The sequence below is a fragment of the Cibotium barometz genome, chromosome 31 (genome assembly GCF_041138505.1).
Source record: "Cibotium barometz isolate CiBa-2024 chromosome 31, ASM4113850v1, whole genome shotgun sequence".
NCBI classification, from domain to species: Eukaryota; Viridiplantae; Streptophyta; class Polypodiopsida; order Cyatheales; family Cibotiaceae; genus Cibotium; species Cibotium barometz.
Genome location: NC_141076.1, coordinates 6,528,030 through 6,542,246, shown reverse-complemented (window position 1 = coordinate 6,542,246; position 14,217 = coordinate 6,528,030). Strand labels below are relative to the sequence as shown.

Sequence of the window (14,217 nt, the reverse complement as noted above, 5' to 3'; positions counted from 1 at the left end):
ACTTCATGTTATTGTTCCCAATAAGAACCATGAACAATAAAGGGTAGACTATTCTAAGCAAGGATCTAGATGTGATTCAAACAAATACCTATTTGAAATGCATTACCAACTTCAACCAAGAATTATTATCGACCAAAGAAAGATGAAACTATATGAAAATCATTGTCATTTAGATGGTAGACTCACGAGCTCTTGAGGCCATCAACCTAAAACCTCTCTAGTTGCAAATAGCCCAAAGAGCATCCACCCTTTCATAACACCTCCCAGTGTATCTTCTTGTGGATTAGGTTTCTTTTTCTTGATCACTAACACTATAGTGATGTTGTCTACATTGATTCCACAACAATACTTTGTACAAGTTGTTGTGGTTTGTAGCTCTTACTAAATAATCTCTTGGAAAAGCAATACAATGCATCTATTTAAGTATGCAACCCTCACAAGTTGATCAAGTGGGATGCTCAAAATTTGAAAGATTCCTACCGCATTGAACCCTTTAAGCAGCATAGTTTATATACCAACAAACCCAACATGGTAAAGCACGCCTTATTTTGCCACACTAGTTGAAAAAGCATGTTGATTTACATCGAGTCTTTATAATCCCCCCTCCAAAGTTCTAGTGGGGCAAGCACAATGTTACCAATGGAGGGATCCTAAATTTTAGGTTGACCATTACCAAAAACCAGAAGACCTTGTTAATCCAAGCTTTAAAAAATTCACCAAAAAAAAACCTTGAACTCAAAAAAAAAATTAGAAAATCATTCAGAGATAGATTTAGTAGTTACTTGAGGACACATGTGAGATTGCATGACACAAACAATGAATGGTTTGTTTTTGGGTTTTTTTTTTTTTTGGGGGGGGGGGGGGGGGGGGGGATTGTGTATCACAGTAAAGAGATTGGACACTACATTAGTGAATGGAAGAAGAGGACACCCAAAGAGAAGAAACATAGTGGTCACACCTCTTGTAGAAGAGGAAAAGGAGAACATGGATCAACTTGCAAACATAACCAATGAGTGGACCTTTGTCTTGGTGGAAGAGTCTACTAGTACCAATTATGGGTCAATAAGTTGGATTGTAATTTTTCGAAGTGTAGGTGATGACCATGAGATGTTTCCACTTCAATCACAAGTTTGCATGCACATGATTTAGTCCATGTAATAAAGGATACTGAATCCTCCAAGCAAATGACTCCTCTTAAGGAGTGGTTTAGTAGCTTTCTCCTCTTAAGGAGTGGTTTAATGGAAGGTAATTTCAATGCATAAACAATTTAGCCTTCTTCCTACTACTCCTTGGTTTGTTTTAAGCACCTTTTATTGTTTTTGGCTTCTTTTTACAAAAGAAAAAAGATTGTGCATTGCTATACATGCCTAGAAGAACTCTTCCACACATGGTTTTTCTTGATCCACATCAAGAGCATTGTGCAAAGCAACAAATTGATGAAGTGAAAGTTCATCCGGCCTTGCCTGCAGTAAAGAGAAACAAAAAAACCATTATGAACATGCTTTAAAAGCGGCAACTGCAAACTAGTCCAACCCCTTTTGCCAATTTGTGTTGAACTAGGCATGTGGACATCATAAGCATCAACGAAACATAAAGAGAAGGTTCTATGCATTTGGGCATGTGTTTCTCCATTCTATGAATTATCAATTCAAGCCCAGTTCAAACACATTTTAGGAGGCTAATTGATACATATTTTTCCAAGAGTATGTTTTATCATAAGCATTATGTACCCAATGGTTTGGGAGACTATTGCCCCTTTTGAGTTGGCTAAATTCGACAAACTTTCTGTCTCTAAAGCATTTTTTAATTTCTCTTCCGCAAAAGAAGCTGAGATAAAGAGAATTAATCCCAATCCTAACATTTGGTTAGGAAAACCTGGAGTGTCACATGCACCCCCCCCCCCCCCCCCCCCCCCCCCCCCGGCACATGGGTGCCACATGGCCATACACACAACCATTATATGCAAGTTTTGGGTTAGTGATGTGCAATGTGCCACACTGTAACCTAGGAAATATCAGCCAATGGCCGTACGCTTCGACAAGTCCAGCAGTTGTACACGTGCAACCCCACACAATTTTGCAACCCACTTAAGTTGACATCTGGCAGCTTATTATTCGATAGTGTCGCACACCAGACATCCACATAGATCAGTCAAGAGCACGATATTCCAGTCAAGCAACAAGGCAGCCCATCAAGACATTACAAGACCTGTTTGGACACGCCAGGCAAGCCAAGCAGGTGGGCAAGCAGCCAGGCAGCAGAATGCAGATCATGGGCTAGTCAAGCACACCAGCCATTACAAGGGGTCCAAATGAGCCCTACAAGTAGGACCCTCCACTTCCATTATTCCACATCTGGGCAGATCATGGGCTGGTCAAGCACGTCAACCATTAGAAGGTTTCCAAATCATCCCTGTAAGTAGGCCCCTCCACTTCAAGCACACCAACCATTAGAAGGGTTCCAAATAATCCCTATAAGTAGGCCCCTCCACTTTCACCATCCCTCATCTGCTTCTCCCAGTTCAGAACAAGTCAGAAGAGCATCGTCACGAGCATCCAGGTGGCATCAAGTCCAAGACATCAACGTAGGTCAAAGTCGAGGATATTCATCAGGCCCATGAGATACGGGTGTGATTGCAGTGGCATCTCTCAAGGAGCGATGGTCCAAGGATAGGCTAAGCAAAGGATATTATGGACGTGTGCGCAGCCAGGAGCTCAGAGAAGAAGGGGAGTTTGCCAGCACCAATGGGAACAAGTCTATGATTCCAGTTTCAACCACAGATGTTGCACATGAAGAAGGTTGGTACAGAAGAAGCAGATGATGCAATTATCAGTATGGAAAGGACTATTTTCCAAAGAGTACCCGACATTTGTTGACTGGTTGCTCCAATCCCGTCAACAAGCTACACAAGTGGGGATGTAAGTGGGGATGCAAGTGCACCCTGCACTTGGGTGTCATGTGGGTATACATCATCCATTATGTGCAAGTTGTGCTGTGCAGTGTAAACCGTTTTGAGTCCTAGTGCAGCGGCATGTCAAGCAGTGGCTATAAGGGTAGGCTCAGGTCATAACATGGTGGGCATGGTATTTTAGGCTAGGCTTACGGCCCTATATAGGGATGCTAAGGTAATAAGTGACTTATGGACACTTATGGACGTGGTTAGTGTGAAAGGACTTATTGATTGATAAGTGACTTATGGACACTTATGGGTGTGGTTAGTGTGAAAAAGACTTATTTATTGAAATGTGACTTATAAACACTTATGGGCATGGTTATTTACTTATTTATTAAAACGGTAATAAGTGACTTATGGACACTTATGGGCTTGGTTAGTGTGAAAGGAATTTCTTTTCCTGAGTAGCGTTAGGCCAAAGATCCTCCCGTAGTTACTGTTTTTCACTGCCCATAGGCGATGCCGCCAAGGAAGCACCTTGTGGGGTTTTGAACTCTTGGTCCTAGGCAAACACCTTCACTAGGGAATTTTTTGGGTCATGCACAGCATGTTAATAATCCCAGGAAGACATGCAGGGCGTTTTGCTCTGGAGCATAGGGTTGCGCTCATATGTGAGTCCAAGGGCATGGCAGAATGTTTAGAACATTGGACAGGGCCCACAGGATGTGTTTTGATTCTATCACAAGGGCCCGCAAGACATTTGAACCTCGGGCGAGGCCCGTAGGTGGTTTTGGATCCTAGGCAAAGCCCATATCAAAATCCCGGATAAAGCATGTCACCATTTGGTCCCTTCACCAGTCTTGATCGGTGTTTCACACACTGAATAGAGCCAAGGTGTGAACGGGAATTTTCCACAGAAGAAAGCCAAAGCATTTAGCAGCATATTTTTGTCTATTGTTCCGGGGCCCCTTTTAGTTACAGTGATATCAGAGCTTAGGCTTTCTTGGAAGCAAGAGGCTTCCTTCCAACAAGGAGAAAGAGAAAAGATCAGAAGTGGGGACTACACTGACCAACAGTTCTGTTATTGAGCTCACGGAAGCAATCATGTGTCACAAGCATGAGCAGTACACCGCTTGGACAAAGGATTTGTGGATTCAGAGTATTTATCCTCGGAGTATGGAGTTGGTTTTTGTGTGCCCGTGTTCAGCACTCTTTCCATATGGATTATTGTGGATTATCAATCAAGTTTACAAGCAAGCTATATGCAGCTATATCTCAAGATATCTTATGCGTATGCTGAGGAGATATTTCTTTTCGCTTCATGACGAGCCTGGAAAAGAAAAGCTAAGTATACTTTGAGTTTTACCAAGTTGATGCTTTTTACCAATATTTACATGTCGAACTCCCTTGCTGATGCAAGTGGAGAGTGTTTCTCATGAATATCTTGAGATGTGCTTCAGGAAAGTTATTTTTTTGAAAAGGCATTTTCTTTGGAAACCATTCTAATTCTAGAAAAGGCTTCTCTAGAGTCTATGGTTTTGATATAGTTTATGGTTTTGGTCTTGTGTATTGGAGACATCTAGCAGTATGGGATTCTAGAATTGTCACCTATACAAGAATCACATATGGAGAGTATTCTAGTGGTATGGGATACTAGTATATGTTGCATATGCGGTTACAAAACTATGAATTATTTATCAGTAACATGGATTGGGTAATTCTAGACTATGAGTTGTTTCGAAGCCAACATGGCAAGTATTTTGCGCTTATATGGTTGGTCAAAAAATATGTAGGACTGTCTCGGACAACAATGTACCCGTTGAGCTTCTCTGGCTTGTGTGAACGTGTGTTTATTTTGGTGACTTTGCGGAGAAGGATTTTTCACATTGATCATGCCATGGCACATCCCTTTTGCATTTATGTGGATGGATCCCCAAGAAGGACTCCGGTGTGAGCCCACTAACATGTCAACAGGCGTTTATGTCTTTTGCAAGTATGTGGATGGATCCCAAGGAAGAATTCTAGTGTAAGCCCACTGACATGGCAAGATTATATGTGTGGCTTATGAAGCCTGACATGACAGAACATGTGTGGCTTGTGAATCCTGACATGAAAGAACATGTGTGGCTTATGCAACCTAACAAGACAGTACATGTATGGCAGATATAAGGATCCCTCGAAGCTTTCACCCAGGACTTCCAAATAAGAACTCTCGTTATTACAGCAAAGCATTCCATAGAGAAGGCACACCTGTACAACACCTCCCTGCTTGAAAAGGTCTTCTCCATCATGGATCCCACAAACCCTTTCCCAAACAGAAGTAGGATTGTACCAAACCACATGTCCTTCCCTATAGTCAGAGCTTGCATGTAACCTCGAGAAAACTATAACCTGTTCACATGAATCCAAAGACATGCTTTCCACATGAAACCAAAGACATATATCCGATTAACCATAGACCTGTTTCCTCGATACCAAAGTCTTGTTTCTTCTCGAAAGACCAATGTCCTGTTTCCATGACAGATATACCATCCAAGCACGGTTGCCAAAACCTAGAGAGAGAAAGATAGAGGACGTGTCAAGCCATCCCTGAATACACATAAGTCCAAGACGAAGAGCAACAACACATCTCTTCCAAGAAGATCCAAGAAGATCATCCTGTGCATCTTAACTTGATCCTCTGTATCCCAATCTCGTAAAACAAGGCCTGCAATCCACAATGAGAGAGAGAAAGAGAAAAGCCTATCTCTATTCTCTTGTACCAAAAAGATTTGGAGAGTAAGACCTCCTGCCACAGCTTGTGAGGTGACAGTGCTAGAGATGCCACCGGCCATAGCTCCAAACATGCCATCAACCAGGCTCTAATCATGGATCCCGGTTCCGTGGTAGAGCATCCTCCGGTCCTTCAACTGAGCTCTCTGCACCATAGCTCTCTTGCAGAAGCTCGGTAAGAACCTGCACCATAGCTCTCTACTGAAGGTCGCTTGCCTGACTGACTCTACACACGCAGCCGCCACCAATAAGAGGCCTGCTCCACGCTGCAGAGGTTCGCCCATAGCACAGTGGCGCGCACAATCAGCAGCCCATGCGCGCTTCTCCGGACGTGCAGCCACCTGGCTGTTTCCATACACGCAGCCGGTTGCTGGCTGTTTTCCATAAGCGCAGCTGCCTGAACTTCCACACGTGCAGCCACCTGGCTGTTTCCATACACGCAGCCGGTTGCTGGCTGTTTCCATTAAGCGCAGCTGCCTGAACTTCCACACGTGCAGCCGCCTGGCTGTTCGCAGCCCACCTGAACTTCCACACGTGCAGCCCAGCCCATGAGTTTGCAACCCTGCGCCAGCCTGCTCGCCTATTTGCCTGTGTACTGCAGGGCAGACCGCCATGACAAGAGAAGTGCCCACATGCCAGCGTGATCGCCCAAGGGGATGCGCCATACGCCTGCGCTACTCGACTCCACACAATGACCTCCTCTCCTTCCGCCACCCTTCGCTTAAATAACCAGGATGCAATTCGCTTTCTCCAAAAGGCCAAAAGCGATTAGCAAAAACGCATCTTCAAATAATAATTATTTTAATCATCAAAGGTCATAAAACCTTATAAACTTTAAAATCCTTTTTGTCCCCTTTCACACTTGGGCTGGCCACACATATGGGTTTCCTTTTCATATCCAAACTGATGCCTGTTCACACTGTCCATCCCATGCCCGTGCCCACCTGCTTGTTGTCCAGAGAAAAACATAGGGTCATAACATCTACACTTCTAAGGAAATCCTTTTCATGAGCGATACCCTATTGTACAAAGAAGCAAAGTGCTGCCAAATCCCTCGTAATGTGTTTGATGTGATTGATCACTTGGGTGTGCAATTAAGGAAGATGAAACAACGTACATGGTCATTGACACGATCCCACAATTGTGCCTGAGCCTCCCGCTCTTTCCTAGTAGATAGTGAAAGCTCCTCCTCCTCCAACTCTGGCCGTGGAACTCCAACCACAATGAAATCAGCCAAATCATAAGACTCTACGACAGACTCCATCATTACCTTCCAAATGCCATAGTTTGTCCTGTCCAACTGTCAGTCCATCGGGAATGTCAGGAGGGTGGGCTTAGCCATTTCAGACAAATCTCTCATCTCGGGCAAATCACAAGGTCTTGTGAAGGGAGGGTGGGTCGGAAAAACAATGAAGAAGAGGCTGCAACTGCTATGCAAGGTAGCTGTCCAGCAATGATGGCTGCCTTCTACCTGCTTCTCCACGTCCCGAACAGCCCAGAGTTCTCCAATCAGCACTAAAAAATAGCAACCTTCAAGCTCTCACTGTCTCCAAGCTTCAAGCCACCTAGGGCTTTGATACCATGTCGGAACGGGCAGTGGAAATGAGACAAACTGCTGTGAGAAAGAAAACGCAAAACTGTAGGAGAGAGAGAAGCTGTATAAACTACTCCTTCCCGAGAGTTATTACAAGATCTTCGAGGCAAACATGTCACATTTTTATTGGTGACAAATCCACTATCCCAATTCACAGTGAGGACAGGCTGGAGATCATTCCCGATGACAGAGGGGGGAAGCATTTCTCCCAGGTTCTTTATGTCCCATCTCTTGGTTTTCATCGTTTGTCAGTGCATGAGGTTTGCAAGACTAGCATGCGGGTGGAGTTTGATGAGCATTTTGTTGCTCTCCGGGACAAAGCAACAAGCCACGTTGTTTGGGAAGGCGGAGTGGAGAATGGGATTTACAAAACCCTCAAGCACTCTCTTCTCTGACAGGTACTCAACTACATGATTTTGTGGCAATTTCGTCATGGCCACTTGAATGTGGATGCGCTGCAATGGGCTTTACGTGACCAAATGATGGATGGCCTGCCAGTTGTTGGCAACAGGCAAGGGCATTCCCGTTCTTGCATTCGTCAATCAGAGGAGCTTTTATTGGTAAATTATGCATTGATGTCTCGTATCATTCGAGACAAAAGTCTACTTCAGTTAAGGAAGCTCTTTCCCAAGAGATTTGGAGGAAAGCCATGCAAGTGGAACTTGAAGCCATAGAGAAGAATAACACTTGGGAGTTGCTTCCGAGGCCGTTCAAAATGGTAAGTCATTGGTGTCAAGCGGGTCTACAAGACTAAGTATATGACTGATGGGTGAGTGGAGAAGCACAAGGCCAGACTTGTGGCTAAGGGCTATGCTCAGCGACTTGGCATCGAGAGGAACCTTTTGCACCAACAGCTAGGATGACCGCGATTCAGACAGTTCTTGCCCTTGCCTCTTCTCAAACAGTACCGGTGTATCAGATGGATGTGAAATTCTGCGTTCCTGAATGGTGACTTGCAGGAGGATGTGTATGTCAGCAGCCTCCAGGCTTTGAGGTTACGGGATCAAAGGTATGCTTTACAGTTAAGGAAGGCCTTGTATGGTCTTAAACAGGCTCCCAAGGCTTAAATCAGAAGATTGATTCCTTCCTTCTGAAGGGTTTCCAAAGATCAGTTTCAGATCGAACTTGTATCTCTTTCAGGACCACGGTACGGTCACCTTGATTATCCTCTATGTGGATGATCTTATTCTCATTGGTGGTCATGTGGAGCACATAGCTGTGAGACGAAGGCTGCCTTGTCAAAAGAGTTTAAGATGACGGACTTAGGCTTACTCCATTTCTTTTTGGGATTGGAGATTTGGCTTCTCAGCAACAACGGTATGTTCATGAGTTGCTAGAGGCCTTTGGGATGGAGAACTGCAAGCCTATTTCATCTCCGATGGACCAGAATACCAAACTTACAAATCATGATCCTTGTGAGCAGGTTGATGCATCCTTGTATCAGAAGCTTGTCGGCTCATTGATTTGGTTGCTAAACACCAGATTGGACTTGAGTTTTCTAGTGGGGCTCTTGAGCTCATTTATGCAGACACCTGTGAAGACTCATTGGGACACAGGATTGCGGATCTTGCGGTATCTACAGGGTACGAAGGATCTGGGACTTCTCTATGACACCGGAGGGGGGATGAAGGACCGAGTCAGTCACCGAGGTTGGAGTGACTCTGATTGGGGAGGAGATCCAAACACGAGGAGATCTACATTAGGCTACGGATTTACCCTTGGCTCAGGAGCTATTTCTTGGAGCAACAAGAGGCAACCAACTATTGCCTTGTCTCTACTGAGGCAGAGTACCAGGCTGCTTGTGGTGCTGCTTGCGAGGTGGGTGGCTGCAGGAGGTTACTTAGCAAGATTGGTTTCCGCAGAAGAAACCCACGGTCATCTAGTGCGATAACCAAAGCTGTATAGCTATTGCTCAGAACTCGGTCTTCCATGCTTGGACCAAGCATATAGAGATACATATCACTTTGTTTCATGAGAAGATTTTGGCTAGTGACATCTTGCTTGTCTAGTGTTCAACGGAGAACAATGTGACGGACCTCTTCGCGAAGCCTCTACCTCAACACATGCTCCGTTCAGCACTCCAGCTCACTAGGGTTGGTTCCACATCCAAGTGCTAAGAGGGGGTGCTAGCAGTCATCTCATGTCTGTACCATATTACTCAGTAGGGACTGAGGGCCTCTGTTGTGGGTGTGTCCGCCCAATTAGGAGCTTTCTCCATTTTTCCTCATTATCCATGTTTTTTTCCTGTTTTTTCTGGTCGTGGGGGACTGTTATGTGCTGGCCGACATGATCTGTTCACTGGCCGACTTTGATCTAGGTGCTAGCCGACTAGTATTTTCCAGTCGTGGAGATGTTGTGCTGATGTCGGCCCGTTTTGCTATGGCCGACCAACAGCCCAAGGTGGTATATATACCACCCTTGCCCCCACAAATTGTTGTACCGGATCCATTGTATATAGTAGAGTTTATACAGCTTCTCTCTGTCCTACAGTTCTGCGTTTTCTTTCTCACATCAGTTTTGTCTCATTTCCATTGCCCATTCTGACAATACAGACATGGGATTTTTGCATTACTATTTGAGTATCTAGTTCATACTAGTTGAAGGGGACATCATGCTATCTCAAAGAAGATACATTGAGCAGCTCTTAGAAAGATTCCAAATGATAGATTACAAACTTGTTCCTACTTCTATGGAACCAAGCTTACAACTCTCGAGCCATTTGATGTTGCCACCTATCAGCAGGCTGTGGGATGCCTTATTTACCTATGCTCTACCCGTCTTGATATTCATATGCAGTGTAACAGTTGAGCAGATTTATGCATTGCCCTGGCACTACGCAATGGCAAGCACTGAAGCGTATCTTTCGTTATCTTAAAGGCACTCAGGACTTTGCATTGTTTTACAGCACTGTCTTCTTTATGCTTGACTGCCTATACTCATAGTGACTGGGCAGGATGTTATGACACTAGGGTGTCAAATGGTAATTGTTTCCTTCTTGGCAGTTCATGCATTTCATGGCTCAGCAAGAAGCAGCCGACAGTGGCCACTTCTAGTTGTGAAGCTGAGTACAGGGCAACATTCACAGCTATTGTGGAGTGTGTATGGCCCCGACGTCTATTGACAGATCTTGGTGTTAGATTGTCGTCTTCTACCACCATTTTCACTAACAACCAGAGTGCATTGGCAGTGGTGCGGAATCCGGCTTTTCATGCTCGGACAAAGCACATTGAGGTGCATTATCATTATGTCAAGGAGAGACTCCATGCAAGAGAGATAGCCTTGACTTACATGCCTAAACAAGCCAATGTGGCAGATGGGTTTACCAAGCCTCTTTCAAGAAAGAAGTTTGAAGCTTTCCGCAAAGCTTTATACCTATTACCTCTACCAGGGTAGTCTACTACACACTGTACACATTCACACCATTCACTTCAGGGTGGTTTGTTAGCCTTTAGCCTCCGAGAAGTCTTGGTGTGGACAGTCTTACACACGAGCACTTTTTACCCTATGCTGGCAGGGGTTTTTTTCCCGTGTGAACACACTCTAGTGTGTCGGGCACTTTAGCCTAGGACTGCTTTCTACTTTACATGTTATCATTATCTATTGAGTCCTTCCCAACATGTTTTGCCTCGTACGTCTCTCTCTCTGTGTTCGAGTTGCCCGTGTGTGTCTCTGTGTGTGTCCAGGGAGCTTCCACCCCATCCAACGGTAACAAGCCTGTCCTTGCAGGTCTTACAACATACAGGGCTGCACACAACGTGTGTACATCCAACATCACTTTGGTGCAGCATGTACTCATGGACCACGTCATGGCAAGTGACCATAGACCATAGATCCATGATGGAGCATGGATCCAACATATGCCCAAAGTATAGAAATGTATCCTATTGTTTGGATACTTGCATAGACCCAACTAGTCTCTTCCAGGAAGTGGCATGTGTTTTGGGTGATGGCTCCACCATGCATGTACTGAATTGATTTTTTATTTTATTTTCTTTAATTCTTTAATGGGGCAAAGGCATGCTTCCTTGAGCTGTACTGTAATTTACTTTAATAGTGCATGAGCCTAGATCACTCCCCACATTCATTGAAATCTTGGATGCACCCACTTTTGGCTTGAATGGAACACAAGCTAATTTACTTTAATAGTGCACGAGCCTAGATCACTCCCCACATTCATTGAAATCTTGGATGCACCCACTTTTGGCTTGAATGGAACACAAGCTTACCAGAGTTATTATAGATAATTAAAGGAACACACTTTTGGCTTGAATGGAACACAAGCTTACCAGAGTTATTATAGATAATTAAAGGTGTACAAAGAAGCTTCATTGATTTAAAGAAAAATGGAAGCTAAAAAAAGCTTACAGTCTCAAGAAGATCCACCAACTTTAATGCTTCTCGTATATCTGCAGAGGGGTATAGGTGCTGAAGCGAGTTTCGCAGCATTTTCCGTTTCCCACCAAACGCAGAGTTCACCTACATCATCAAAAAATGTAAAGCACATAAAAAATAATGACTCGTCTAAACCTAATCTTCCAAGGAATGATGTAAGAATCCAACGGTACACCATAAGCAAGAAAGAAAACGCAACCTTTAGTATAAATAAGTTTTACATCATGAAATTTCAGCGCACGCAATCATGCACACATGCAAACACGCATACGCACACACCGAGCATCAAATTGACAGGTTTAAAGAGGAGCTGCACACAGCTGTCTCGAATTAAGAGGCAGCGTGAAAATGTGAGATGCCTTTGGTCAGGTGGCAGAATACAATGGTGGCACCATCTTGGGTGCAGCATAGGCAATCCAAAACATACGCTTCAAGTTAGATGGGCTGCATTGTCAGCTCACCACCCAACCATAGATCTTGTACAACACAAGAACTCCCCCGAGCATAGGGGCTAATGCTCCATCCATACACACCATACTAGTATGCATCAAGGATGGACAATTGGAAGTGATCGTACCCATGGTCTAGGAACATACCGTCTTGTCACATGACAATACAATACAAAAATGCACTCATCACATAACCCTCACTCACATAGCTTTTTCCAAGAAAAGCTATATTTATGAGTCACTTTATTAACTTAAAGACTTGGCCCTTATAATCAACCTACTTTTATTAATAATTTGGGCCGCCTTGTCAGTGTAGGTCCGGTACACAAACAGAGGGAAGATGACAACCAGTACACGAAGGGGATTAAGGGACAAACACCAAAAATAGTGAAGTTTTGAAATCATATTTTCTATTAATGTGTAAGCCTCCTTTTATTACAAGTGATGGCCTTAGGCCCATATAGTAACAATGACACACGTATGACATTTCCCTTTCTTCTTCTTGGATGTATCACCTTCTGATCCAAATCCACCTTGCCTTTAGAGAGAAAAGCATGTTCTTCCCCTCTATAATATTTGTTCTTCCTCGACTGCTCCTCTTGTTGAAGTAATCCAATCAACTCATCAAAAGATAAAGGGTTTGCACCACCCCTCATGGGCACATTGATGGATGTGTGAAAACTGAGATAGGAGTCTGGCAAGGAGTCGAGGGTAGTAATTACAAGCTGCTTATCCCTATGGTTGAGGAGCTGTTCTTTCACATCCTTCACCTTCGTGAGTGATTTGCCACTGAATCTCCCTCATTCATCTTTAGGTTATCCAACTCCCGCTTCAAGAAAAGAACTATGGCTTCATTACGCGTTTGGTGCATGGCTTCAAGGACCTCCCATGCCACTTCTGATGTCCCACATGACCAGATGTAGGGTATGATGGATCTTTTTACTAGAAGGGTAATTAATGGCATGGCTTGGGCATCACGAGAGTCCCATCTTTTGTCACCATTTGGCCACCCGCGCTTTCTCATTATGTATATACATTGCACTGGCGACCATGGCAGTTATGCCGGGGATTGATGCCACTCATGTGATACTGTGGATTTGGCTTTTCGCTAGGACTTGTGCCTGTGTGTACATGCCCGAAATTGCCTGGAGGATTGATGTCCCATTGGATCTAGTACCTCCTGTAATTCCCTGGAACACGTCTATTTTGGTATAGTCTCATGAACGGGGATTGTCCATACCAATGTTGCATTGCATAACATCTGTATGTGCTTGCCTACAAATTGAATTTGCATGTTGTTTTCATGCTTGCTTGACCAATGTGTAGTTCCAGGTAAGGGGACAACGGCTCGTCCGTGCGTGTGAAACTGTCTATTAACATGGTTATGTGGCATGTGACAGGTGGTAAGTATTGGTCAAAACCTAGCCTTAAGATCAAGCATTAATTTATAAGTGAGTGTATGCACACTTTATTAAGTTTTGGGAGACCAAAACTCACTTATAAAGTAGTTTCATGTCGTCTAGCGCGTCCCTGAGCTCCCCCTCGCCTATGCCCTGCCTGCGCACCTTCGCATCCTTGCGCCCCCAGCTCCAGCCTTCCCCTTTTTCTTCACTCCCTCTCCTTCCTACGTAGTTATGCCAACAGCACCCCCCCCCCCCCCGTGATGCATGTTCGCCTACCCCTCTCCTCTTGCACGCACCCCTTCCCCCTTCTCTCCCCCTGCACACACCATCCCTCTCTTCCCGAACGTGCTCCCCTCCCCGCCTTTCCTCTCTCAGTCACTTACCCTTCGCCTTCCCCCTACCTCCCTTTCCTTTCTGACTGTGCCCCACCTCTCCCCCTCTCCTCAAAACACCACCCCCCCACCCCCTTTTTTGTTTGTTTTTGGTTCTTTTTCTCTTTCCCTCCTCCCCCCCTCCCATTGCCTCTCCTTCGTCGTCTCAACCCGAAGCCTCTCCTCCATTTCCTTCACCCCCTCCGTTGTCTTTAGGCAGATATCTCAATTCTTGGGATTCATTCATCTCCCGACCAGTCTCAGCTTTTTCTGGTCTTCTCCCCCACAAGGACTCCATGGCAGCCGCTCCGTCATCCCTCATCGAGGCCGTCGTTACATGCTT

The 14,217-nt window shown here is 44.7% G+C and overlaps 1 protein-coding gene across 7 annotated transcripts in view; it reads right to left on the bottom strand.

Moving 5' to 3' along the window:
• Window positions 1–878: 878 nt before the first annotated feature.
• The window catches only part of PFC1 (Ribosomal RNA adenine dimethylase family protein), a 69,447-nt gene continuing 56,108 nt past the window's right edge, over window positions 879–14,217 (bottom strand). For 6 of the 7 annotated variants that reach the window (XM_086824671.1, XM_086824672.1, XM_086824666.1 and 3 more), the window contains 2 exons: window positions 11,625–11,735; window positions 879–1,463 (listed from right to left, as the gene is read on the bottom strand). In XM_086824671.1, the coding sequence (XP_086680797.1) occupies window positions 1,368–1,463; window positions 11,625–11,735 (207 nt within the window). In that variant the 3' untranslated portion in view covers window positions 879–1,367. The remainder of the gene's footprint in view (window positions 1,464–11,624; window positions 11,736–14,217) is intronic. The other variant, XM_086824668.1, reaches the window with a different exon arrangement.